Consider the following 27978-nt stretch of genomic DNA (forward strand, 5'->3'; position numbering starts at 1 on the left):
TATATATATTTATAACAATAGGAACTCACTCTCCCCTCAATGCCATGGTATTCCTACTATGCAGACAATAGTTGAGTACGCTGTATCTTACACTTCATAGTTTCAAACTTCCCTTTACAATTTTCTCTCCCTCTCACTTTGTCCTCTCCATTCTGACTCCCCCACATTAACAGAATTAAACTAGCACTCATTTTTCAGAACCCTGCGAAGACATGGAGAGGGATAGAGTCAACAGAACACCGGCCTCTCCAGTGGCTTTTGAAAATTCCGCATTTGCGGGTGTTGATGTGATTGATGCAGAGGGAGAAGGATCCTGTCAAGTGCGAAGTCCGTACGAGGTTTCTCCAGAGAAAATGGAGTGGCCAGATGCTGAGAAGACTTTAGACTCCTCAAGTAAATCCGTTTATGAGCAACAGCTTACAGGTAGTAAATTATTTCAAACAGATTTTCCACAGGAAGGGCTTCCATCAAAATATATTGGCATTACATCCCACATTGAAGCAGAACATGAAGTTTTCCCATACAAAAGAAAACGGTCTGTTTCACCTGATTCTTCTGTCGATTATACAAGCATTTTTCCTTCTGTAAAACTAGCAGAAGAGGAAAAAACTTCACAATATCAGCTGTTGGAGAGTTCCACAATGAAAGACGCTCACTATACAGAAAATGAATTGCTTATTCATGGTACAGATGAAGTTAATTCTAAAGAAATTTTAGGTTATGTTGGTTCTTTTCGAGATTCATATCCCCAAGAGCTTTGTGCTGAAGGGTTTGAAATGGTTTCTAAGGATTTGTATTGGGAAAGCAATAGGCCTGAAAGTCCATTTGAAATTATAACAAAAGAAGAAATTGAAGATATCCAGTATTTAATGATGAAGAAAGATACATCACAAAACCTGCAAAAGATTTATTCTAATGTTGCAAAACAGGACGAAATTCAAAGTGGCATGGAGCCTTTAACACAATCAAAAGAAGTCTGTGATAATTCTTTGGAATCTACAGTTAGAAGAAAAGAAATAGAAGAATCAACAGTTCAAAATAAGCAAGACAAAATAATATTAGATAAAAGCAGAGAGAGCATCACAACATTTTCAGATGAAAATCTGTTTAAGCCAAAAGAAGACACAACTGAAACAAAAAACAAACCAAAGGTTGATGACACAGTAGAAGGTAAAGAACTCTGTGAGTCTTTAGAAGGATTACCTGGCTTTCTTTATGATGTTGAAATTCGTGAAGGCTCTAGCTTTCTTACAGAAAGTGGTACAGTAGTTCTTCATGAAAAAACAACAGAACCATATGATACATCTGAAAAACGTTTGGGCTGGGATTATCACTCTACTTTTCAAAATAATCAGATTTTTTTAGCTGAGCCAAAGAAATCAGTAGTTAATACTGAAGAAATAGACTTTGGGCAAGATGATAAAGCTAGAGATGATTTACCACAAGGAGCTAGGGAAAGCTTACCTAGGATATCTGCATCCTCAAGAACAATTAGTTTAGAATTTGAACAAGACAGTGATGTCTCTGTAAATTTGTCTGACACACCAGCTGTTTCTGGTAGTGAGGACGCCTTAACTGTTTTAGAGACATACATCAGTGCTCCAACATCACAGACATCTTTTCCACGTAATGTGCGTGATTTTAGTCTTGACACTTCTCGTTCCTCCATGTATCCTACCTTGGTTGAATATAAGGAAGAAGAGGAAGAGTCTCTCCAAGATGAACCCATGGAAGTTGAGAGTGATAAGGGAGTTGATGAGGCAGATGATCTGAGTGAGGTAGATACAACAACTAGGTATCATTATAGGATGCAGTTTGATAGAGACTTTTTTTATGAATTTGAAACTGAATCTGATTTTAGGCCTTTATATACACATCAAGAAGAAGATGAAGATGCTTATGAAGATACATTCCAATATAGAAGTGAAAAACCATTAAGTCCTATTATGGCATCTGATGAAGAAAAACTGAGCACGCCAGATTATGAATCAGTAGAAGCAAAGAAGTTTTTCAGCAGAAGTGATGAGCGAGATGATGAATCTCTTTCATCCTTACAGGAATTTGAGAGACTCGAAGCTGAAATAATTAGGGGTCGAAAGTCAAGTCAGAGCTCTTTAGATTCTCTTAATAATAAACAGCAACATAGTAAGAGTGGTGAAAATGATGATGTTTCTATGAATTCTCTTACAGAATTTGAACTTCTTGAAAGAGAATGTGCTGAAACTGAACGAATTGAAGCTATGGCAAAAGAGGAAAGAGCAAGGTTATCAGAAATTGAAGAAGGCCATGAAAGTCAAATATCAGAAGGTAGCCAAGATACACTATCTGATGGAAGAGCTGATGGTAAAGATTCAAGTGGCTCAGAAGATTTTGAAGAAAGGCTTAATAAAGCAGATAGAATAACTACCCAGGTACAAGCAAATGTAGAACAATTTCATATTGTTCAAAGTGGCTCAGGATTTCCACAAGAAGGTTCTGGATTAGATATCACTGATGATTTGATTGATAGTGTTCCTTCAGTAGAACAAAATTTATTACATGAAGTAGTTACAACAAATGCTAGAATTGGTCATATTGAAACAGCTTGTTATTCACACAGTGGTGATATTTCCAGTGACTTTTCAGATGATGGTGATTTACAAGGAAGTGTTTCAGTAACACTTTGCTCAATGGAAAGAGTGCCAAACCTGAATGAGAACTATCCTTTACATAAAGAACCAAAGCCAGTCAGTACTCACTTCTTTAGGGAAGTCAGAAAGCCTGATGTAGATTATGCTCTTGAAGCAACAGATCAAACTCTCTCTCAAACAAGTGAACCAAACTTGTGTACTGACAATATTAGAGAAAAACATTCTTCTTTGCAAGAAACCAAAATAAAAGAACTTATTGAATACATTGGTCAAACTGAATATAAGAAACTGAATCTGAAAGTTATTGCAGAAGAAGATCAGGAATGGGTTGAAAATAATATCAAAGATGTTTCTCCCTCTCAAAATGACACTAGTTCATCAGGAAAGGATTCACATGGTATAGATAAAAGGGGAGAATGGTTTCCTTCTAGCTGTGAATCTGTAGATCCAAGCAGTTCAGCAGGAACTCTTGCTACTTATCAGTTTGACACAGATTCTGTGATGTCCTCAAGCCTCAACAGCATGCACACATCTGGAGAAGAATCAACTATGATATCCAGCACAGATACCCTAGGATTTGATTATCAAATGAGCTCTCCTTTTGGTGAGACCCATCCTGGAACTGTGCATGTGATTACAGAACAGCCAGAACTTGATCAGGAAGGAAATATTTGTATTTTCTCAAGAGATAATATTTTGTTTGAAGAAAACATTCCATCAAAAGCTCCTAGGGACAAGCAACATTTTATAACAGAGAAAACTAGGATTTCAAATGTAGATCATTTGCCTTGTGGTGTTGGTGTTATTAAATCTGACTTTGTTGAAGGACTTGAAAGTTTAGATGAAAATGATAGGAAAATATTAATAGAAAGGGTCAAACAAAATATTGTTTTGAACCAAAGACATAGCATTTCAACTGAATCTCAGGAGGCATTAGAAGAATTTTTCAGAAAACAGCTGGAAGGAGCCAAAGAGAACTTAGAAAGAACTATTGATGAAAAAAGTAATATAGTAGTGGATAGATCATCTAAGCAGCCCTCTAAAGTAGAAGACCATCTTGAACAGTACAATGACTGTAGGGAATTACATCCTCATGACAGAGGAAAGAAAATGCTTGATGAAGATGGCAATATAATCTGGACAACAAGCAAAGTTGTACTTCCACCTAAGGTGAAAATGGTAACTTTGTCCGAGTGTGACAAAGAAAATGCTTTTTTGCAACACCCACAAATGCTCACAACCAAAGACTTTGGTATTTCTGACAAAGATACTTCCTACAGCCATTACTCTCCAACCCCCACCCAGTCTTCAGAAATGTCCTACACAAGTGAAACCTTGGGCTCATGCATGGATGTTATTGATGCCGATCAATGCTTGCTTCCCCAAGCTGCTTCTGGAATGCAAACAGGTAGCTCCTAACCTAGACTTAACCACACTAACTACATTAAGTAAAGTTTGGCTCCTTGGCTCCTTTGAACTTCCATCAGTATGCAAAATAATATAAAAGGTTAAATAACATCACTTGTTTTTTCTTGTTAATATTTTTAAAGTTAAGAATTTATTAATAACAATAATATTTACATTATTTACATGTGTAACTATATTAAATAAATGAGCAAGAACAATTTAGGTATTTATATACAACTACAATATCAGAGGATTTTCTGTATTTGCATAAAACCATATTCTGTTAATGAAATATTTCGCTTACTCAGTTTTACTATGATGCAGGTTTATATGTGTAGTCAAGAAGAAAATAGTGTTGTTGTTTTTTTTGTATAGTTGCCAACACTGTTATGACATGAGATATAAAATACCTGCAATATTTTGATCCATATTTATCTAAATATTGTATTTTAAAATAGACATACTTTGCTGATTGCTTTTAGTATAATAAACATCTATAAAAAATTCAAAGTATGTATTTAATGCAATATTCACAATGACATTACTTTCTATATTTCAAGTGATTTAGTAATCAGTATGAAATTAAGCCAAGTACTTTTATTCTGTTTCTTAATGTTGAGGACCATCTTTATATTTAAAATAAGCATATAAAGTTAGTTGGATGACAAGGCTCTAAACAGTCCTTATTGTAACTGTTATATGTTGCCTTTGTTGGATCAAAATAGACATATTTCACTTCAAACTCAATGCCAGTGAGTAAAAAGGGGTCAAACATACAATTTTAACATTTGCATGAATTAAACATTTTTTTTAAAGAATGAAGATTGTAAAAACTCAACTTTATGCAGATTTATTTATACACAGTTATACTTACGTGCATGTTAAAAGTTCCTTATAATAGAAAACAACCAGTGTGTTTATGTGAAATTTTAATCAACAAGTTGCATGTATTTCTAGTGCAGAAGAAAAATGTGCTTGTCTTGCAAACTAATACCATTATTGCTGAATAAATTGAAATTGCCACTTAGTTATCTTGTCATCAAATTAATTATACCCTATTATTTCATACTTTCTATAAAGTAAGCATTTTTTTGTATGTGTTTAATTAAATAACTGTTTTTCTTTTAATCTGCTTTTGTCCATAATTTTGAGTCCCAAGGTTTTGTTGCTATTCAGTCCATTGAAATGTAGAAACAGTTCACAATGTACCATATAATTTCAAAGAGTAATAATTGGATAATTATGGAGTTCTGCTTCAATTGTGGCATACAAATAAAAGACAGAACAATAGGTTTTTGTTTGTATGTGTTATATTTTCTTTTGTGTTAATTAAATTATCTTATGAAACATTTTGAATATTCCAAAGACATGTTATAGCTTTTACTGTTTTTTGTACAGTGGTACAAACTACATATTATCTAATTCATATGTTATATGTTCTTCAAGTTTACATTAATATAACATGGTTGTAATTTTTAAATATTACTTATTTGATGCAAATATTGTAGAAATCAATTATAGAAAATCTTAAGTTTACATTCCTATCTATCTTTCCATCTACATGTTTGTTGATATATCTATATCTTTCCTCTTATCAAACTGTATAACTGTTTTTAATTCATTTAACATTCTATTCACTTGTTTCCTTTTGCCTCTTCATGTTTCAATATATTTTGTTTTTTTAAGGGAAATTGAATTTATACTTATATATTCTCAGTTGCTCAATATTTTTTTATCTCTGAATTTACAAATAAGAATATGGATGTAACTAAATATAAATTGGATGTTTTCTGTTTAGTATCAAAGTAGCTAAGATAAAATGATGTTTTCACCATTTTCTTTATCTTATAATCAGTTGTATTCTTTTCTGTCAAGTCTTAAAGTTCTCAATACCTTTCTTATTAAAAGAACATTTTGATAAACATTGCAGTCTATAAATTACAAAATGTGTGTTTGTTGTTTCTTCTTTCAATATAACTGTATTTTTGTATATTTAAGTGTAGACTTAAGCTTTTTGGTTTAAAATAATGTTTCTTTTAATTTCTTAGTTTCATAAGCAAAGCACCAGCCCTGTTATCATACATTTGAGAAAAAATGCATTAGAACCTCAAAATATTCTTTGTTTAATTTCTTCTTTGAAAGTTCAGAAGCAGTTTGCACAATTAATGTTTAGAGTAAATATATTGTAATATCTATGATCAAGTCTAAAAATGATCAATTTAAAAATCTGTTTGTCAGTCATTATTGCCATTGAAATATTAGTTTCTGTGGCCGACATAACTTTTTTTTATGAGCAAGTGAATCACTTATTGCTGACATACTATGTTGTTGTTGGTTTTTTTAGGTGGCCAGACAGTTCACTATTGATGTATCTCAGAACGGTTGGTATGGATATTAACACTTTTATTGGTAAGAAGAGAACAACGTTTCGACCTTCCTAGGTCATCTTCAGGTTAAGAAAGCAAGAGTTTGTAAGTGGCCATTGCCGGACACATGTCTTAAGGACGAGAGTATAAATGGGTATGGGATTGTAAGGGGCGTTATAGGTGGATGTTAGGTTATTAATTAGTATAGGTATAAAGGTGTTCCTTTATATTGGTTTAAAATTGGTTTTAGTTGCTGTATAAGTAAGGCTTCTTTGATTTTGCATTTGTTTATATTTGTTTCCCTAATTAGTATCTGGGTGTTTTCTATGGTTATGTTGTGTTTATTTGATCTACAGTGTTCCAAAACGTGTGAATGTTTATTTTGGTTTTTTTAAATCTAGTTTCCATTTTTCTGCTTGTTTCTCCAGTATAGAAGTTGTGGCAGTTGTTGCATTGTATTTTAGTTGGTGTTGTGTTTGTCAGTGTAGTTTTTACAAACTATTGACTTTAGTTTTGTACCTGGTTTTTGAATAAATTTGGTGTTTACTGGAATGTTGTGTCTTGTTATAAGTTTTTTCTAAATATTGGTTATTTTTTCGCTGATGTCGGGAACATATAGTATGCAGCAGTATAAGGTTTTGTAGTTTGTTGTATCTTGGGATTTATTGTTGTTTGTTTGTTGTTGGTCTAGGTGTGTGCATATAATTTTTTTCACAGGTGTTTGAGGAAATTTGTTGATGTTGATGATGTGTTTTATTTTGTTGATTTCATTGTTAATTTTATCAGGTGAACATAGTTTTGTGGCTGTGTTGATTTGGTTTCTTAATATGTTGAATTTTTGTCTTGTTTCATGTGCTGAGTCCCAGGGAATGTGTAATCCCGTATGGGTGATTTTTATACATTGGTGATATATGATATATATATGGTTAATGAACATCTTTATTATACCTATACTAATTAATAACCTAACATCCAACTGCAACGTCCCCTACAATCTCGTACCTGTTTATACTCTCTTCTGGTCACTTTCAAACTCTCTCTTTCTTAACCTGAAGATGACCTAGGAAAGTCAAAACATTGTTCTCTTCTTATCAATAAAAGTGTTAATACCCAGCCATTCTGAGATACATTTTTATTTCAAGTGGGTTTCTTGTCATCAAGAGTTTACTACTGAACATTTACTTTTCAGAAATTTCATTACCAGTGAGCTCACTACTGTTTTAGCTACGTATAAATAACTCATTTTGGCTCAACAACAATTTGAGACAGTGGCTGGGCTACAGGCTTATGACCTAGTAAATAAACTCTGCTTTTTTCATAGAATTTCTCTCAGCCTGAATCATTTTTAAAACGTTCAGGTCTTTCATCATTTCAAATGAAATGTTTTAAAACATAAGAACCTTTTTTATTTTGAAGGAGTGTTTCTTTAATGATCTAATACTGATGAAATATTTTTATTTTATGATCTTAAATATAAGGGAGTTTATGACATAAAATTATCAAATAGCAAAATACTCTAGTAATTAAAATAACTGGAATCAAGCTGACATGTAGCAAAATGTCTCGCAACAAAATGTTCAGTACTGCACTGACCTTTTATAAAAAATGTGACAGAGTTTCTTGAGTTATCTGGTTCTCATAACCCTGTTTAGTTTTGCACTACCCGACCAGTGGAATGTGGTCAGATGTGAATGTTTACCTCTTGCTTTTTTTTATTGAATGTTATTACTATAAAGATTATTTTTTAAATGTTTGAATAATTTTTCTTCTTTTTTAAGACTTGAGCTTAAGAAAAAGTCTTTTTTTAATATGATACATTGCTTCTTATTCAGTGCTGCCCTGTATAAACAAAAGTGTTTTTTGCATGCCACAAAACTTGAGCTCCCACGTACCTTACAGTCGACTGAATCAAATGTGTTTTGCACGTGAATCATCATGTAAAATCCCTTCATGAATAAGAGTGCAACATCTTCCATTTATGCATGTGGTTCAACTCTACAAAACTGTGATTTCTCATTTGGCATCATTCATGTCAAAACGATTTTTGTTGTACTCTCTGAGTTTGTTTTCCATCAGTTAATGACTTTTCAAATAACTTGATTATCCTCTTTTTTTTTTTCATCAAACAGTTGTTTGATTCATATTTTTACACAATGAATTCCAAAGTACAAGTTACCACTTCTGAGATCAAACCTTCTACTAACACACTCATGTAGGCTACAGGTGGAGGGGACTCATCTTTGGATTTATTGGTTGTCATTTATCTTGAGATTGATTATGATATGAACAATCTTCTTGCTCCTGTTTCTCTTGAATATGCTGAATGTGTTTGGTTCAACAAGGATTTAGACAACCTTTTTCCACCACCTAATTTTGCTGTCTTCCCATGTCCTATTGTGGGATCAGCTAGGCCAGATATATTGGCCAAATAATCAGATATATTGTGTTTTATCCACTTTCCCAATTTTGTGTGATTCTTGACCTTCATTGTTACGTAATACTTTCTCTTCTCAATATTTGGTTTCATCTATTCCCCCAGATATTAGAGTTTATGCTGAGCACTTTCTTACTCATATGGTTGAGAGAGTCAGCATGCCTTGCCCTCCACTGGCTTTGGATCAGTTTGCCTTAGCCTACCATCAGGCTGAATATCCATTTCTCCATTCTCAACTGTTAAAATCAATTTTGCTCATGTGCATGAACAGACCAATATTATTTTATTCTTTTATTTCATGGCCAGTTTTCCTGCCATTGACTCTAGTATAGTACTTATCTACTACCCACCTGCTTTCTCAGATGATCTACAGAAATCCTGAAGGTTTTTTGAAGAATTGTATTTCCCTGATTACCTCCACATTGGCATGTTTGTCTTCATCAGTTTTAGCCTTACACATGTGATTTCTCTGTTTTTAAGATCTCCTGGGGAGGAATGCAGCCTTGTCCCAGGTTTGTTTACTGCCTTCTTATCTTTGGGACTTGCATATGCTTCTATTACTTCAGCATTATATTTTTAGTAATATTCCTGAGATTTTGGAATCTTGTGTGGTACTTGTGCAATGGGAAACAACCTTTTTTTTTTAGTGAATTGTTTGTCACACTGAGCCTAGACATGCCTCTGCTACTGTTTCCTATCCTGTTTCTTCTCAGCCTTTACCTTTTCCTCCCTTTAGAGTTTCTTATCTCTTCATTTCATTCGATGCAGACCGACATGATGTCAACAATACTAGTGTCTACCCAGTCAGTTTTAGTTCATTTAGGGTTCACTTATCCAATTTTATTCCACTTTGGAAAATTTTCAACACAGATCTTTGGGTTATTCCACTTTACCTGAAGGATTTGCCATCCGATTTCATTCTCCTCCTCCATTATCTTAGGTACTCATTTCCTTTCCATTTCCTTGAGTTCCTTTCACTAATTAGTATCTGTCCAAGGCACTACAAGGTCTTCTCTCTCAACAGGCCATTTAACCTATCAATCATTCTTTTCCAAGTTTTTATTCCAGCCTGTTTATAGTATGCAAAAAAACAAGGGAACCTGTGATAAATTTGCCCCACCTAAATCAATTTTTGATTCTATTTATTATGTAGTTTTTTCTCTCCCTGAGGTGGGTTTTTTCACTGGTTTTGTGGATGACCAAGGTGTATGTTGAGAATGGTTACTTGCATATCCTAATATCTTGTCAGTCAAGATGCTATCTTTGATTTGTTCATCACATAGTTGTTTATCATTTTCATACTCTACCCTTCAAGTACTTAAATGCTTTAAATTTAAAGATGTTATACTTTCATCTTTATATAGTTCAAACTTCTCTTCATTGACTTTGTTCAGTGGAACTTTCAGTTCTCCACACTCTTTCTGTTCCTTTTTTATTACAGCTTATGAGTTTCTATTGCTTTTGAGGATGTAATTTTACATGTGTCCCTTATCTCTTTGGGTTGAGCACATATATAGTCCTTCAGTGAGCTCAGCACCACCAATGTGCAGGATTCATTGGAGGTTCCTATTTCTTTTCTTCTTTCTTTTGTAGAAGATCTGCATTAGTGGTTGGACAAGGCTCACATATTGTTGGGTGTTCCACTTCCTCCCCCTTATTTACTTATCTTCGTGGATGCTTTCTTTTATGACTGGCAGCATGGGTCAGTCAGCATGAAGTTGTAGGTTGATGGTCTCTGATTGAAATATTTTACTGTATCAACCATCCTGGAATTTCTCACTATGTCATGCCTTGGATAAATTTCTCTTCATCTTGACAGAAATTATTTGGTCATAATCCATTTTAACCATTCTATAATGGTGGCTTATCTCTATCACCAAAGTGGCACCTTTTCTTGTTCCTTTTGTGATTGAACCTTGGACCTCCATTTTGGGGGCCAACATACTCGGTAGTTGTATTATTGTGTGTCATGTTTCAAGTGAATTCAGTCATTCTCATCCAAATAAAATTTGTCTGACTGATTGATCTCTTGAATGTCTTGTTTTCCAGTGGCTATGTCTCCAGTGAGTATTTCTCACCTACATGCATTTGCTGTATCTCTTAATACCAGATTACCTGTTTTTCAGTCCAGTTCCTCATCATCTTGCTCTGGCCTCTGGCTGTCAATGTTTTCAGTCAAGATTGAACCAAGGAGTGCTTGTAAGTTTATTCTCCTATTTTTGTCTTCTTAATAGGGTTATCTCAATCATTCATGCCATTTTGTGTTAAGTCTTTCTGCTGCTTGTTTATATTTGTCTCCCTACTGGGTGTTTTCTATGGTTTTGTTGTGTTTATTTGATTTGCAGTATTCAGAAATGTGTGAAGGTGTTCTGCTGCTGACACAGCTGTGGTTACTATGGCTACTCCAGCTCTAATTTATCCCTCTCCTTTCTCTTACTCATACTCTATCCCTTCTCCATTGACCTTGGTTGCCTGCATTTCATCATTTCATCCAACCCTTTGTATTTTCCATCTTTATGCCTATTTTTTACCTTGTCTTTGACAAGCAGAACTGGTTTGTCTCAGTGGGTCACTTCATTTTTTGCTTGTTTCATTTATCCTTCTTGTAAAGATATTTATGAATATAATTTGAACATTGTTCCAACATTGATCACTAGGTCAGGGGTTTCAACCTGGTAAACCCACTGTTCCTCATACCACAGATTTTCCTCGCTTGGCTCTTTGATCAGGAAGTTTCTGTATGTGTGATTGCAGGCTGTCAGGTTGCTTTATCCAACACTTTGTTTTTCATGATACTGTAAAGTTATTACTTTTCCCAACCTTTCCTTTTGGATTAATTGTGCATTTTGCTGTCTTTCTGGATGTTTATGTGGTTTTTCACTGCCTCACTATGTCTTCATTTGAACCACTGTCCACTTGCTCAATTTTTCACTTATTTCTTAATACTTCTTTACTTCTCTTAGCCTGTGAACGTTGTCAGTCAAACTTATTTACCATTGATGTTTCACATAATTTATCCAGATCGATCTCTCCTTCACAAATATTCAATGGCTTGAGAGGGTAATTCCTCCTTTTTAGTATTTTCCTGCCTTTATCCTCAGACAGATTCAGATCAGCTACTATATCCTGTTTTTCTCTTTGTTATTACATTGCTTGTAAGGCTTTCTTCTGTGGTCCTAATTCCTGCTGATCTATTCCTTGGCAGACATATCCTGTTCATGATATTTTTCTTCCATCCTGACCAGTTGGATATGGCTTTTAATTCAGATGACTCATTCTTTCGTGTCATCATCTTCCCATAATTTTTTCTGATAATTTTTCATCAGATTAAGCATCGTACCTTTTCCCTACCATCTCATCTCTGTTGTCTTTTGAAGGGAATTCTTCACTTGGCAGGTGAATTACTCCAAATACATTTACATCTCACTATCTGCATTAGATTGCTGTATCTTAGTCTTCCATTATTGTCTTCTACCTGTTGCCATTCTTCAGACTCCAGTGAAACTATGATTCGGTAATTTATCTTTTATACATATACAGTAATGTGCAAAAGTGTTAGGACAAAGTCAAAAACGTAAATTTCAAGCCTCTTTCAAAGAACCATGGAAAGTAAATCACAGAAACTCGGTGGAAGTGCTTCAGTTTAGCAAACAGTCAATATTTTGAGTGTCCCCTTTTGTTTTAACAACTACAGACAGTCCTTCATCCATTGTTGCAATGTAATTAATCAAAGTATCTTTTGATTTGTCAAATTTTTGATCTATCAAATTCCAGATTGCTCAATTAGGTTAAGATCAGGACTCTGTGAGGGCCATGACATAAACTGAATGACTCCAGCATCTTCTTTCTCAGAATTGTGAATAGGTTGGATAGGTGTTTGGGTTCATTATAGTCTTGGTAGTAGAATTCTTTACCAGTAATAGACAAACCTGTGTATGCTATGATGTTTCAGTATCTGATGGTACTTGCACTGGGACATTATTTCATGTATTCTGCAAATATCTCCTGTAACCCCAGCAGAAAAACAACCCCAAACCAGCACACTGTCTCCCAGATGCCTCTTGGTAGGTTTTATGCATTGAGGTAAGTATCTTTTACCTTTCTTTTGCAAGATGTACAACATACACTTTGAACTATATATTTCAAACATCATATTCCAATCATCAAATAGTCCAGTGTTTGTGCTTATTAACAAATTTCAGTCTTAACAATATTTGAAGATTGAAATAAAGGTATTTTAACTGCTACGTGATCATATATTCCATTCTCATGCCAGGCCCAGGTGGTTAAGGTACTCAACTTGGAATCTGAGGATCATGGGTTTGATTCCCCGTTACACCAAAACATACTCACCCTTTCAGTCATGAAACATTATAATGTGACAGTCAATCCCACTATTTGTTGGTAAAAGAGTAGCCCAAGAGTTGGTGGTGGGTGGTGATGACTAGCTGCCTTCCCTGCAGTCTTACATTGCAACATTAGGGACAGCTAGTGCAGATATCTCTTGTGTAGCTTGCTGCAAAATTCACAACAAACAAATAAAATCTTCTCTTCTGAAGGCTGCATGAAAGATGTTTAATGTCATTATCATTAAGTTTAAGTGTTCTGCCACTTCATTCCCTACTTTTAGATTTACCTGTCTCTGTTTCATAATCTAGTGTGCACTTGACAGTGTGTGGGTGAACATTTTATGTCTGCAACAATTTGTTGGAGAATACAATCAACATCAGGTAAAGCTTTTATGCAAACTTTCTGCTCTTCTTATAATTCTCTGTTCTTTTTGGGCCATGGCATTACAACAAAACTTACTATATAATGCTAAACATTGTTTTTATCAGGGATTATTTGTGGAGTTCTATTAAATTTATTTTTCTTGTATATACCACTATAATATACTAGCTTCTTTCTATATAGTTAAGATGCTGCATGGGTTACCATGACATTTATTTAACACCCTAAGTATATGGAAATTCCAAAGAACTATAAGTATTCTCACCTTGGCTCATTCAGTTGTCAACTGGGATTAGTGAAGCATTACCATAGTGTTGAAACTTACATTGTATAATGGAAAAGTTAGCCTTATGAAATTGAAAGAATGACAGAATATTCTCTTGTCCTAACACTTTTGTGCAGTACTGTGTGTGTGTGTATATATATATCTTCTTTTTCAGGAGGTATTAACAGATTAATACAGTTCTTCCTGTTGTGATATCTCTTGATGTTATATTATACAGAGGATGTTATTGTGCTAGGTACAATACCTGCCAGATTGGTTTTGGGTGAGATATTTTACATAACAGAGACATATTTATGGTATTGATCATCTGGATGTTGGGTTCCTGGATCAGTCAATCACATTCTCACATTGCTATCATGTGTTCCATTCATAGGTCAGGACATACAAGATTTTCTCCAATCTGCTGAATTTGAGATGAAGACAGTATGATCCTATTTCCTACCTCCACCGTATGGCTGGGTTTTTAATTGTAATTGGCTTGCCATTAGTGTAATTCTCCTTTCTATCCCCACATGAAGGTTGGGTCTTAGTGACCTAGGTATTGGATTGTAGTTGACTTGCTGTGTACTTGCTTCCTAGCTACTTTACACCTTGGGACATATCCTTTTACTTCCACTTACATTCCAGTACTCTGTTGGATTGAGATTTGTTATTGGTGATTTTGATCCCTATTCCACTATTGTTCTCTCCTATAAGGATGTGCTCCTTCCTTTTTTTGTCCATGTTTGTGACACTTCATTCCATACTGGGTGAAGAATATACCTGCTGCAGATATGGTGTGGTCTTCCATATATCATCCTTTTCTATGAAGGTTTGTTTTTTTTAGATGCTTTCAAGGAATGCTACTTTGTTTTTCCCTCACATCTATTCAATGTGGGTTTATAGCTATTTATATGTGAAAAGATAATGTACCATATTGGAAGCTATAATTTTCTTATATTGAAACTGTATTTCCAGTAGGTACTTACCTACCCTCACAGCTCTTACCACCACCCTACCTCACTGAAAACCAGTGCTTCCATTTTCTGCATAAAACAAAGCGAAAGTTTGGTAGAATCATATAGAGGGAATTACATGCATCAAAAGAGTGTGTTTCGCTCTTGCTTGTAGAGGGTTGTTGAATGATGATATACATGCAATATGCATTTCATTCAGTTGAACTGTAAGGTTTGTGACATGTGAAAACATTTTTGCTTATAGAGGCCACTACTGAATAATAACTATTTATGTGAAAAGAGGTAAGTACCTATTTAAATTTTATTTTCTTTATAGGAAAATTATAACGTTCAACAAAATAATATAATTTCTTTTTGTCACTATTTTGTAGAGACAATAACTCTTGGCTACATACATGGACGGTTTCTATGTAAAACATTTTCCTAATTTTACTATTTTATAATATTAGAAATATATTTAATACTCCCAACTGTCAGTACTTCTTGAAACTCCATAAATACAAAATTGACTAAAACAAAGACAACTGTATATTTCACAAATGTTTCATTTTTTTTACCATGGTTTTGCCAGTGAAGGTGTCAAGTCTTGACTGGCTGAACTAATTATAATAAATGAAATATTTGTGAAATGTACAGTTGACTTTGTTTTTATCAATTTTGTAATTGCAGGCATAATTTTGAAAACTAAAAAATTTTGCAATTCACATCAAAAGTGTTTTATCAATCTAAAAACATTAATGTATAAAGTACAAGAAATTACTAATATTTTAATGTCATTGTGTGTAATATGTGCAAGGTCGTAGTTAAACATTAACACCTGTTCTTATGTGTAACATTGAAAATTCAACTGAATAAAATGACAGTTTTTAAAGTGTTTTATGTTGCCTGTATGATTACTGTTTTGACCATAAAGGCAACATAAACTATTGAAATTTAAACCATTTCAGTTTTAAATTTTAAAATTTTACAAGTGAGGCCCCTACAGACTCCATCAGTAGGAGGGGAAAGAGCTTATCCAACACTGTTTCTGCTATGCATAATCAAAATTTTTGTATAGTTATTAGGTGCCTGTTAGTTTTCATAATCTTTCTAAAATGTCAGAGGTATTTAAACACACATTGTTGAATAGGTGCACTGGGGATAGAAGAGCATTGTCATGAAATACAGTGCATGAAACATAGTTGTAAAGTGACTGAAAGATTTTTCTTGTTTGTGTTTCAACCCTGAACTACATCCAACAGGTGCACTTCAACATATTTTACTTTGCCATAAATTTACTTACTTGACTTGCTATAGATGGTATACAGAAAACCTTTAGAGCTTTTGGTTCTGCTACTGCTATTGTGAATGTTTATTGTAGTTATTGCTTTATTCCTTATATAAATAGTTTACTGTATAACAACTGGGTGATGGTTTATAATATCGAATATCTATACTGTAACAACTGTTAGGACCATCACTGGTGATCCTTCTTCTATGGCAGATGGTATTTTCCTTAATTGGTTTGGTCAATGAATATTTTTTTCTCTTGGAGTATTCAAAAAACACTGTGAATATATTCTTCAATGAGGATGTTTTTCTTTACTGGTTCTGGTACAGATATTTCATTCATTTCTTCACACATGAAATAGCTCCTCAAAGAAAACCCAAGTACAAGAGATTTTTAATATAGGCCATGAAGTTTCATTGCCATGACAGTTTTTTTAAATAATATGAAACTATTTGTTATTGAAACCATTTATAATATGTATCTCAAAATAAAAATTGGTCAAATAATGAAGTTTCTTTAAATATTTCTTCAAACATAGTAATTTTTGAAAGAATTATTATTATTATTATTATTTATAAGTGGTAATTTCAGAATTTTCATTACATTTGTATTCTGCCTGTGACTATTAAAACTATAGATAATAGATGTGGTGTTCTTGTGTAATGTTGGAATACTTTACTGAAAAGATTTACCTCGTTAATTGCTTCTTCAGAAAAAAAAAGATAGTACTTGTACATATTACTCTGTGTATTTCTTTCTTTTTGTCTTGTGAAAGAACTGTGTTGATTGTTTCTTACTTTTTCGTAACTATGTATGGAAGTTAGTTTATTAATCTATGTCATGCGACCAGTTAATCTGATTGCACAGTTGATTATTTACTTAATTATGTGAATGTGCACAATTTGCTAGATAAAACAAGTCTAAGACTACAGTGGCAATAAAACTTCTATGAAAGCCATTTTTTTGTTAGCTGCTTTTTGAAATAGGTCTTTAAATTTACTCAGAAGAAAATCATATTTGACATATCTTTTAGGTATTTCATTTCTCAGAATTCAGAAACTGAAAGTTTCCTTTGCTTTAATAATGAAAAGAGCTTTAAAATAGGTGCAACGGAGGAATTGTAATAAGACAGACTTGATTTTTTTTTACAGAAAATAACTAATGATTTTACTCTCACTAAAAATCTAATGTAATGTAAAGTCTCATTATTTATAAAATGTTGTTATAATAACTCTTTACTTAAATAACACACAACTCCAACTCTGAGTAAAAATAATAATGATGATAAGTAATTAACCTTATAAATAAAATTGTGTTATTTTCTCTTACCATAATTCTGATTTGTAAAGAACTTAAGTAAAATTAATTATAATTATACTTTACTTTCCTCACTGTAAGAGTTGTTTGTGTAGTTCATAATTTAAATAGTGTTTAGACCACTGCTGTGTCTTTCGTATCCCAGCCTCCTTGGTAAGTCCTGGCATTGATCAAAAGGCTTCATTGACACTGAATATGGGAGATACAGTGCTCTTGGCATGTTACTGCATATTCTTGTTTGCTTTCACACATAAATTCTTAGAAATTTTTATAAGAATACAAAAAGATTTAATCACATTATTTAATTCTATACTTGCTTATCAAAGCAGGTTATGAAACAAATGTCTCAGTTATAACCGAATTTTGGATATGCTTTTATTCAACCATAATACCTAGCCATTTATTCAACTTCTGACTTTTCCAATATTTTGTTTTTATATCATAATGCTGTATTGTCCACTCAACTAAATTTTGAATACTGTAGTACCTAATGGTCTCCAAACCTCATAATATAAGTTTGGTCTTATGCAGGATACCTTTCTTAAAATATCAAAGTTGATAGGTAGTGAACCATATCATTCATTGATCAGATTATAAAATTTTAAACCAAGCAAGCATCACCTTATCACACCAACCATTAAAATTAGGTACTGGAGAAAGGTTCCTTTATATTAATACAGGATTTTAAAGAAATTTTTGTTCAAGATTTACTAAAAATGTTTACAAAAATGTATTTAATAATTTGTACTTTTGCAAATGCCTATTTTTATATAATCTTACATGTAATTTTTAAGCTATAATTAACTTCTGTCACCAGTTCCTCACTCATAATTGCTTGGAGGCCCAAATTTGAAAAAATACCACATAAATCCTGTGAAAGTTGCTAACTTAAGGTATCAGAAAGCATTGTGCATTTCCAGGCAACCTGCATATACATAACTCGTTAATGAATATTAGTCATATTGTTATGATAGCTAATACGTTTTTTATGTTTGACAGGATCTGGAGAAGACAGTGATTTGCGTGGGAGTAGACTAACTACCCTATCCACTAGGTAAGTGTCAAAAAGATGCTCAAGTTATAATAGTTAATTACATAATGCTTTTTTGTTTATATTAATAATTTAAAGCTCTTGATTTACACTTACATGAAGCTGTTTCAGTTTTCTTGCTGTGAAGTTGTTTTATTTCTATTTTAATTTCTTCTTTAACCATTATTTTTCTTCATAAGTTACATTAAATATTTAATGTTTAAGACTTAACTATTCTTTGGAAAGATTGTGATTTTTTTGGGGGGGGATACCGTAAAAGATAAAAAAGGCTATACTACTCAGTGAATGTTCATGACTTTGAGTCAGTCTTAAAAATATTGGAGTATTTTCATTTTATCTCTTAAATTATAGACATTGAGCATGTTGAAATAAAATATACTTTGGAGTCTCACCATGCCCTTAAAGTTCATTTTGCCACATCTGATCATACTTTAACTTATGACCATGCATCTTGAATATAGCCCTGTAGTGTAGTTTCCATTGCAAAATGTTCCATCATAAGACTGTTGTGTCCCAAGCAAACTCCCTTCTCCATGCTGCTTTCCTATGTTTAGCATACGAAGATGACAGAGCCCTTTTGCAAACAAATCCAAAGGCATTGTAGCTAACGGCTTAAGCAGTATGCCTCTGTATGGAATAGTATGAATACCCATTCAGTTCTCTAAGTGTTTGAGGTATGCAGTAGTGGGTAAACAGATATATAATAGAACTTGTGTACCTGTGGTCATTTTTCTAGACAGAGATCCTTCTTTATTGTGGTGTATACTGTTTGCCTGTCTCAAGTGGACAGCTTTTATCATTGAACTGTGTGTTTGTGGATTCTTACCAGTTACAAGATGCTTCACTTTACCTATCATAACTGGAATATGTCTTTTTGTAGGGTTCTGGTGATTCAAGTTAATTGATATTCCTCTGTTTTTCAATACCATTAAGTACAAGGGATATTCCCATCACGAATTCTTAAGCTGAACACATCTTTGTAATCTGAGTGTATGGATATTTTGTGTCAGAATGGGTGTTGTATGCCATTCCCAAAAGTGGTTAGTTTTCAGTGGCTTTACACCACTTATGAAATAGCAAAAATGTGAAAATGTAGTTTAGATACATGCCTTTGTATCAGATGTGAATATCATCTGATTTGTCGGCTTACATATTCAAAATCATTTTTATTTTATTTATTTTATTTTATTTATCTATGGTAAATATCAATTTACAATGTATCACAAGAATTGTAAGATTCATAATAAACATATCACTCTTTAGGTGACTCAGTTCAGATTTTACCAGGTACAATTTGTGATAACATTTCCTGTGTTACTGGTACTAATGTATGTTTCAGTGTGTGTAACCATGTATATTAGTAGTGTATATATTACATTATTCTATGTTTATTTTGCTTTTGAAAATTCCAGAATTTCAAGTAAGGTTTTTGTGTGTGTGTGAAAAAACTAGAAGTTAACCACAAATATAATTTAGCTTATATTAAGCATGAGTTTAGTAATTCTTTAAGAGATTATTTGCTACGTAAAATTTTGACATTGAAAGTTATCAAATGGATTGACGCTCTCAATATCGTAACAAAGAGTAAGGTGGCTAGTCCATGACAGTTATATTTTTTTTAACTGTTATAGCCTATAATTGTATGAGGTACATCTTGTGTTCTTGTTTTTCATTTTTGTGCTTTCATTTTAGTCTGGTTTCAAAAACCCTTTTTGTTTGCCATTGTTTTATTTAGTAAGGTTTGATTCTTACACTTTCTCAAAATTTAATGATATTTTAAGTATGTTCTACAAAAGCCCATTTTAGACTTTTGGTGGGAATTTTACAGCTTGTACATGACGTGTAATATATTATTATTTCAAAATGGTAGCCAGTAACGTTTGCCAATATGTATTTTCACCTGTATATATATATTTTGCTTTAATTAATTCGTAAATAATTACAGAAAATGTTATATATGTATCACAATATTAATTACCATATTTTTGTATAAAACTTTATATTATTATATTTATATCATTCTGTATGACTGAATTAGTAAGAGAAATATGAGTGCATTTTTCTGGCTGCTTCTAAGGATTTACGTAAAGGCAAGGTGACATACAGAAAACTATATTTCCCACTTAAGTCGTTGTTTATAAAATAAGAAAGAGCTATTTAAATTCTAAACTACCTGAAATATCCTTTCATGTCTGTATTCAAGTAATTAGCAGACTAAATTTCAAAATTTTTATTAACAGAACCAACAATTTTCATCACAGCTATACAATAGCAGAAGGCTTTTGGGTTTCTATCATTACAAAAATTATGTTTAATCACCCAAATTAATCTAAACTTTTGTACTTTACTGATCTAAACCATTCTTATCAATACACAGTATCAGCTCTGACTGTCCAGCTATCTGCAATACATGCTGATTATGTAGCATTAGATGTGTTCTGATGAGAGTAGTATACAAGTACCATAAATCAGATGCAATAAGGAGCACAGCATCCCATTATCCTTGCCTCTAAGCAATAGGCCTATATTAGTTAACAAATTAATGTTATGTAACAAAATTTTATCAGGGCTTTCAAAGTTTTAGTTCAAGTGTTCCGTGAAATTTTCCAGAAATGAATGTCTCCATATGCATAACAATCCCAGCAAGTATTAATGATTATTTAAATTCACATCTGTTTATTTATACCTTTTATGTTTAAGCACTGCTTTGGAGTATATTAATGAATTGTGTTTAACATTACTTTTCACAATTCTTTATGACAAATAATATTTTTATTCCATTATTATTCTATTGTGCATTACTTATTTTATACCATTAATGACACCCATCCTTCAAAGTTTTAATATATTATCTTAATTGCTTCTGTTTTACTTATTAATTGACTTATAGCCACATATCCTTAGTTTGTAGTATGTACATTATGTAAGCATAAGTGGAAATTTTACCAAATAAAAAAGAGAATATCTAATCAGTAATTCTGTATATTAAATGGTAGTGCTTAACATTGGCAGGTATAGAATAAGAAACTTTTAGCTATTAATTTATTGCAAAAAAGAAAAATTTTTCCAGTTCTTTTTATGAACATTTTTAACCAAATTTTAAATTTTGTTAGGACAATAACTACGCAGTCAACTCCAACAATAGTTCCATCTACTGGTAGCCACCAAATATCTGTGAGTCCTCCCAGTCAAAACGTGCAGGAAATACTTGGTCAGTTAAAGAATGAAGGTGACTCTTCTCACTTAGTTCATCCGCCAGCCAAGGATGATTAATGAATTTATAATATCATTCATAAATGTCACAATTACTTACAGCATAGCTGAATTTTGTCATTCTCAGACCTTTGTGTTCAGTTGTCTTGTACCAGGCTATGTCATTATCAGTCACTTTTTAAGTTATTGCCATGAAAATTTGAATTATAGCGAGTTTTCAGTGCCATAGATTTGTTTGCATGTTTTTGGTTTGAGAACATGTTTGAGAGCAAGAATGATTTCTAGACACGAACCTTTATCTTATTCTATATTTGTGGGAGGTTACATAAACAACAGCTTCCACATGGTCAAGAGATAAATATGAACAAATTCATAACTTTTTATTACTTCCAAGTTTTATATCTTGGAAGGAATACTGTTGGAAATTGTAAAGCTAAATGTTGCCAGGATACATTATCTTTTCCCTCCATACCATAAAGATGTACAAAACTTTCACGTGGTAGTTTTGAAGAATATAACTTTCTCACAGCTTGACCTCTATGCTGTGTAAGTGTAACAGTTATTTAGTTTTTTTTTGTTTCATAAAATATCACACTAATCTTAATGAAAAAAACAAGCTTGTTTTACGTAACTTTGCTTGCTTGTGGAAAGTTTAAGATTGCTGTCCTAATATTTCATACTGTCTTCATTAGCACCATATTCTCTGTTATCCTGTACAAATATTACTTGTAGTTTTCTTGTTGACTAGTGTAGGAAATCTGGTCAACATTACCAAAGATTTTACTGTAGAAATCTTTATGCTTTACGAACCAACCTCACTTAGACTCTAAACAATCATGCTGATTATAAACCAAATATTTTACAATTATCTTGATCTTTGGATACTTCTGGCATTATAAATTTTAAGACTTTGCAAGATATAGGACTTGTATATCAAAATCTGTGATGTTCAGTTAAACTGTACTATATTTTTTTTTTTTTTGGTGAGGTTATTTTTGGGAAAAAAAATTTGAAGCATCCCTGTGATTAGACCTAGGCCCATGTAAATGTAGAATCTTTCCTGTTAATATTTGGCTTCTGCTGTTTGAATGCAGATTTCGAAACAATAAAGTTGTTTTTTCTGTCCAGAGGCTCATTTTCTTTTCATTGAATTTAATTTATAGCTTTAATATTATCTGCTAGATGTCAGCAGATATCAGTATTATCTGTTTCTTGCACAGGATGTGAAACATATTTTATGAATATTTTATAATTTTATATAAACCATCTGAATCAGAAAATACACTTAGTAAAATAAGCTGAAAAAAAAGAGATGGAGAAATGTCACACAGATGAAGTGAAAGTTAAATTGAGATACATTTCTACTTTTATTGTTAGACCATAAGGCAGTGTACTGTCAGTTCTATTCTCACATACCAGTAAAACTTGGACAAGATTTAACCAAAATCTATCTAGTTCATTTATGAAATATTGTGACAAGCTTCTGTGTGATTGTACATAATTTTAATATTGAACAACATCAGTGAAATTTTGTTAGTGTGTTATGTAGTAAACAAACTAATTTGTTGTACTATTTAACATCGTGTTTTATTTTATCACACACAGATGACAACTTATTGTCAGTTATTTTAAGTACATCAGGTTCAAGGTAGTACTGTAAGGCTGTAGCTGTCTGTTGCAAAACTAGCAGTCAATGAAATTGATGGAATTTAGTAAACTTCAGAGTGGGAAACGTTATTCATCAGTCACTTGTTTTTTCTCTCACTTTTCTGGGTTCATGTCATTTTTGATGAGACTATGCATTGTAGTAGTATCAGAACTAATTTAAAACGTTTATAGACATTTTGTGGTGTAAGCTGACTCATCTTTCAGTTATCCAAACATGTATATATACATCTTTATTAACAAACCATCTGTGATAAATGTATTACACAGATGATTGATAAATATTTTGCAAATACGAAAATGTTTCTTGAATAAGAAAATTTATATTTAAAGATAGCACCAGTAATGTAATTGACAAAAAGTGGCCATATTTCGTTGTGCTCTCTCTAGCCTTGATAATTGCTTGACATGATAAAGTACAGGATGAACTGAATATAAGCAGGGGTGAGTTTATGATGACATGTAAGGATTAGGGCTTTCAGCAATATCTAGGTGCTTCTCAGATTTTTCTGTTCACTTTGTTCCCTATTACCTTCCAGCAGTTTTCAGTAGGTTGAGATCTTAGCTGTTACCTGGTCAGTGTACTGTCTTGATTCTCATCCTTGAAAGATAGTCTTTCACCTGAAGCAATTGAATAAAACCTAAAATGTCTTTCCAATACACGTAGAGTGACGTTTTTTCTTTATTTCATTCTGTAGGGTGCAGAAATGTTACCAATATTTGTTTGTACTCCAGTGGCATAGAGCAAAGTCATCCTAGAATGTGCACCAGTTAGCTCCACCAAAGTAATCCCAGTTTGTTGGCTTTAATGAACGTGAGGATCTTGAGGTACCTGTCGACATTTCATTGCTTTTCACAAAATGCAGGTGTCTCACACCCTGGTCAGAAGCACACCTGCACGATCTGGTTCTGTGGATACTTCACATTCAAACACAATGGATAAAATTCTTCTCCACATTGACATCATACAAAGTATTTCCAATAAGACCCATGCAGGTTGAATTTTTCTCCACATTTCTCCAGTCCAGTTATCATGCTGCTCTCTGGCTCACTTGAGTCGTACACTATTCATTTTGTTGGTATGGTGGGATTTATTTATAGGCTATCTTGCAGGAAGACCAGATGATTCTCAAGGTGACAGTGATAGTGACACCTGAAATTTCCTACCAAGCTTTTTCAAGAACTGCAGACAACAGTCAATGATTCTGCAGGCTCAATTGTTTCAGAACACAGTTGTTGGTTGTTGTAGAAACTTTCTTCTTACCATTTCCTTTCTCTCACTTCATACAGCCAGTCTTTCTATATCTTTCCACCCACTGACTCACAATAGGCTTGTTAAATTTAAACTTCTGTTAATCTGCTATCTCAATAGTCCTCCTTTGTTCAAAGAAACAGTGACTTGTACATCATAGTAAATAGGATTCTAAACTGACTCTCAGTGAATACCTCTTTCTAGTAAACAAAATGACTGATGTTACACCCAGATAGCCTATAAGATTGCTTATGAAATAATTAGATAATATTGGATCATATATGAAACAAATTTGCACCTACATGCATTAGGACCTCAAAACAGTTAATGATTCCAAAAAAAAGTGTAAAATAAATGGATGATGCAGTAAATGTTTCCACCACTGCAAGCTAATCCGAATCCTGTTCCTTCAATTGTAATTGGAATGCTTAACCTTAAATGAGACAAAACGATCAGTGTTTTGAAAATAATATAGCCCTACAATAATCCTAATGAAGTATGTAATCTTTATTTCACTCACTTTTTGTAGATTAGCTTAGACATGAAATTAATTCATTATCTTACTGTCTTTAAAATTTGGTACAATATGCATGTTGTTGTGCTGAGTAGGATACGATTTTTAAAGGCAGTCTGTTTGCTTTATCGAGACATAATTAATAAGGTCAAAGTTTATATAATTTAAGCTTAGGCCATATCTAGAGCATTTAAAACCTAACTAAAGCACCATAGGAAACAGAATACATATGTTGCATATTTTGAGCAGAGTCTCTTCATTAGGCAAATTGTACTATTAGTAGTTCTATTTCAGGTCATTCAAATGGTCACATAAAAAGAATAGGAATGTCAGTAATTGTGCTATTTTCTTTCCATTTTTGGCCCCTGGTGAGAACAGTAGTAAGTCTTCAGATTTACAATACATCACTTGTAGAATAGATAATTATATCTATTACAATTCCTGTCTCACAATCACATGATACAAAGATCTTTATTCCAAATCTATGGCACTTGCTTGGAATATATTGCTTGAAAACAATGCAACTCTTAAAAATAATTAAAGATTCATCCATAACTACTTTTTGAAATGGAGACAAAGATTCCTTAGCTTTATTCTTCACCTTTGTAAACACTTCTTGAGCTTTCGATAATCGATCATTTGCATTCGGTTATTTGTAAAGTGCAAATATCTAAGAATTTCCCTGAATCAATCTTGAGTAATGTATTTTGGAAAATTGGAGTTCCTATAAGGGGATCATTCTTTCAATAATCAGCCAGCACATGCGTTTTTTCATGTGGTATAAGCATCACCAGAGAATAAAAAGTGTACATTTTCTCAATAGTTGTATCTTCCTATTTCTTACTTTGCGAAGTAGAGGGAGTGAATTGTTTTTGGAATTCAGGCATTTACGAAACTCGTAATATCTGTTTCTAGCACAGTGTGTCTCATATTTTTATCAAATATAGCAGTAAAACTTCATATCATTTAGACTTGTCCGTGAGCCTAAATTTTTCTACGAGTCCAGCGTTTCTACTATCAAAAGAATGAATAAATGAATCAAAATCGTGACACCTTACCCATTGGGAACCAATGGATTCTGATTCACTTAGAATTCTAAATCACGTTCAGAGCTTGAAGCAATTGAATTTGATGATGATGAAAAATCTGAAACGTTTTCTTCTTCATTGGAATAATTGTCACGTGCTTAATACTTCAGTTTCGTCTTTTGATGAAAATCGTTTTCGCTTTATTCCATTAGCTAATGTTCCCTTCCTTTTCTGCTTCATTTCTTACACTGAGAAAATGAATTGGGCGCAACGCTTTGAGTGTGTGCGGTGTGAAAGGGTTGCCAACTAATGTTTCAGCTTGCATCATCAATTGATGATGGCTGTACAGAGCGCAAAGCATAAAACCATCAACTGATGATGGCCATTCTTTAAGGGTAAAGCTTTCAGATGTTTTTCATAGGACGGTTTGTTAATGACCAGTACTGTTATCTTCTACGAAGAAAGACTGTTTTTATTTTGCTAAACGAAACTTACTTACTGATAAAATACACGGTACATGACTTTAATTAAAAATGTTGTATACGTTATAAGCGAATGAATGAACATTGTTGAATGATCTAATAAATCACCTTAAAAATTATAGTGAAAGCTAACAATTTGTATCGACTTTAATTTAGAACATGGTAAATTAATACAATAGTGTATTCTACTACTGTAGCCTTTAGCTTCGAAATAATAATAATAATAACGTTATTAACAGGAATAAATATATTAGGATAGCTCAGATAATTACATCAATACCTGTTAGGCTAAGAGTAGCCTTTTGTTATAGCTCCCTTCCTTTAAAATTGCTTCGCACTTTGAGATTGTGAATGCGTTTTGAGAATGACGGTTATATCCTTCTTCTTGATTACAGTAAACCCCGAGTTAACGGTAGGTGGTGCTGCTGCATTCCCTCTAGTATATCACTTCAACGTGAGGGACAACTAGCGTAGATAACCTTCAAGTAGCTTTGCGCGAAATCCAACAAAGAAAAAAACAGCTTTTGCTTTTTAAAAATGTGTATATTACAGTTTTATACATAGTACCCTCTTTAGTATTTCGTCACTGAACAAAACTTCTTACTTTTTTTTTTTGGTACGCCCAAACAGCTACAATACCGTTAAAAGTTTCCAACCTACTGGTTGAAAAAATTCATAGTAACTTCACAGGAAACCAAAAACTTGATAAAACTCTTTTACTTTCTAGATTTAAATTTTGAAACACTGTAGTTTAATGGATTCAATGATTATAACAAAACTGATTAGGATATTTTTATCTCACATATATTTTAAAAGATGGCGTCACAATCAATAGTGGCGTTTGTTCTCTCGTACGTAACAACTCTGCAACACAGATTTTGTTCCTGGATAGTATGTCTTATTTCTTACTTGCTTATGTTGTAAAAGTACAGAAAATTGTCATTATTCCCTTCAAACTTTGCTTCTGTGACCTGGACAATGAAATTTAGAAATTAACCTATTTTCTTTGTAAAAACGAATGAATTTGCACATTTTTATTTACATAAGGTCTGAATAAAACAACATATGAATCAAGATTTACATGTATTTATACTAAAGTTATACAAAAATGAACAAAAATGTTTAAAAGTAAGTAGTTTTTCGAGATTTGCGACTGCAATGTAAATCACTTTCATGTATCAGCCTCCAAATATAGTCTTCCATCATGTTTTCTTATACGCTCCCAGGTCATAAAAGAGAAAAATAGGTCTTTTCCATTTACTTTAGGCATAAGCAATTGGGAAATAGGACTTTCTGCCCAGGAACAAAAAGTAAAAAAAAAAAAAAGTTTAAAAAGTCAGCTTGCTACGAATATATCATGATCAAAACATTTTAAG

The 27978-nt window shown here is 32.8% G+C and overlaps 1 protein-coding gene across 1 annotated transcript in view; it reads left to right on the plus strand.

Annotated features, from left to right (window-relative positions):
• The window catches only part of LOC143229504 (uncharacterized), a 160257-nt gene extending 137471 nt beyond the window's left edge, over window positions 1–22786 (plus strand). The window contains 3 exon segments of the mRNA XM_076461933.1: window positions 199–423; window positions 18397–18451; window positions 21562–22786. Of these exon segments, the coding sequence (XP_076318048.1) occupies window positions 199–423; window positions 18397–18451; window positions 21562–21721 (440 nt within the window). The 3' untranslated portion in view covers window positions 21722–22786.
• The last annotated feature ends 5192 nt before the right edge of the window (window positions 22787–27978 follow it).

Source organism: Tachypleus tridentatus, chromosome 10 (assembly GCF_004210375.1).
Source record: "Tachypleus tridentatus isolate NWPU-2018 chromosome 10, ASM421037v1, whole genome shotgun sequence".
Lineage (NCBI taxonomy): Eukaryota > Metazoa > Arthropoda > Merostomata > Xiphosura > Limulidae > Tachypleus > Tachypleus tridentatus.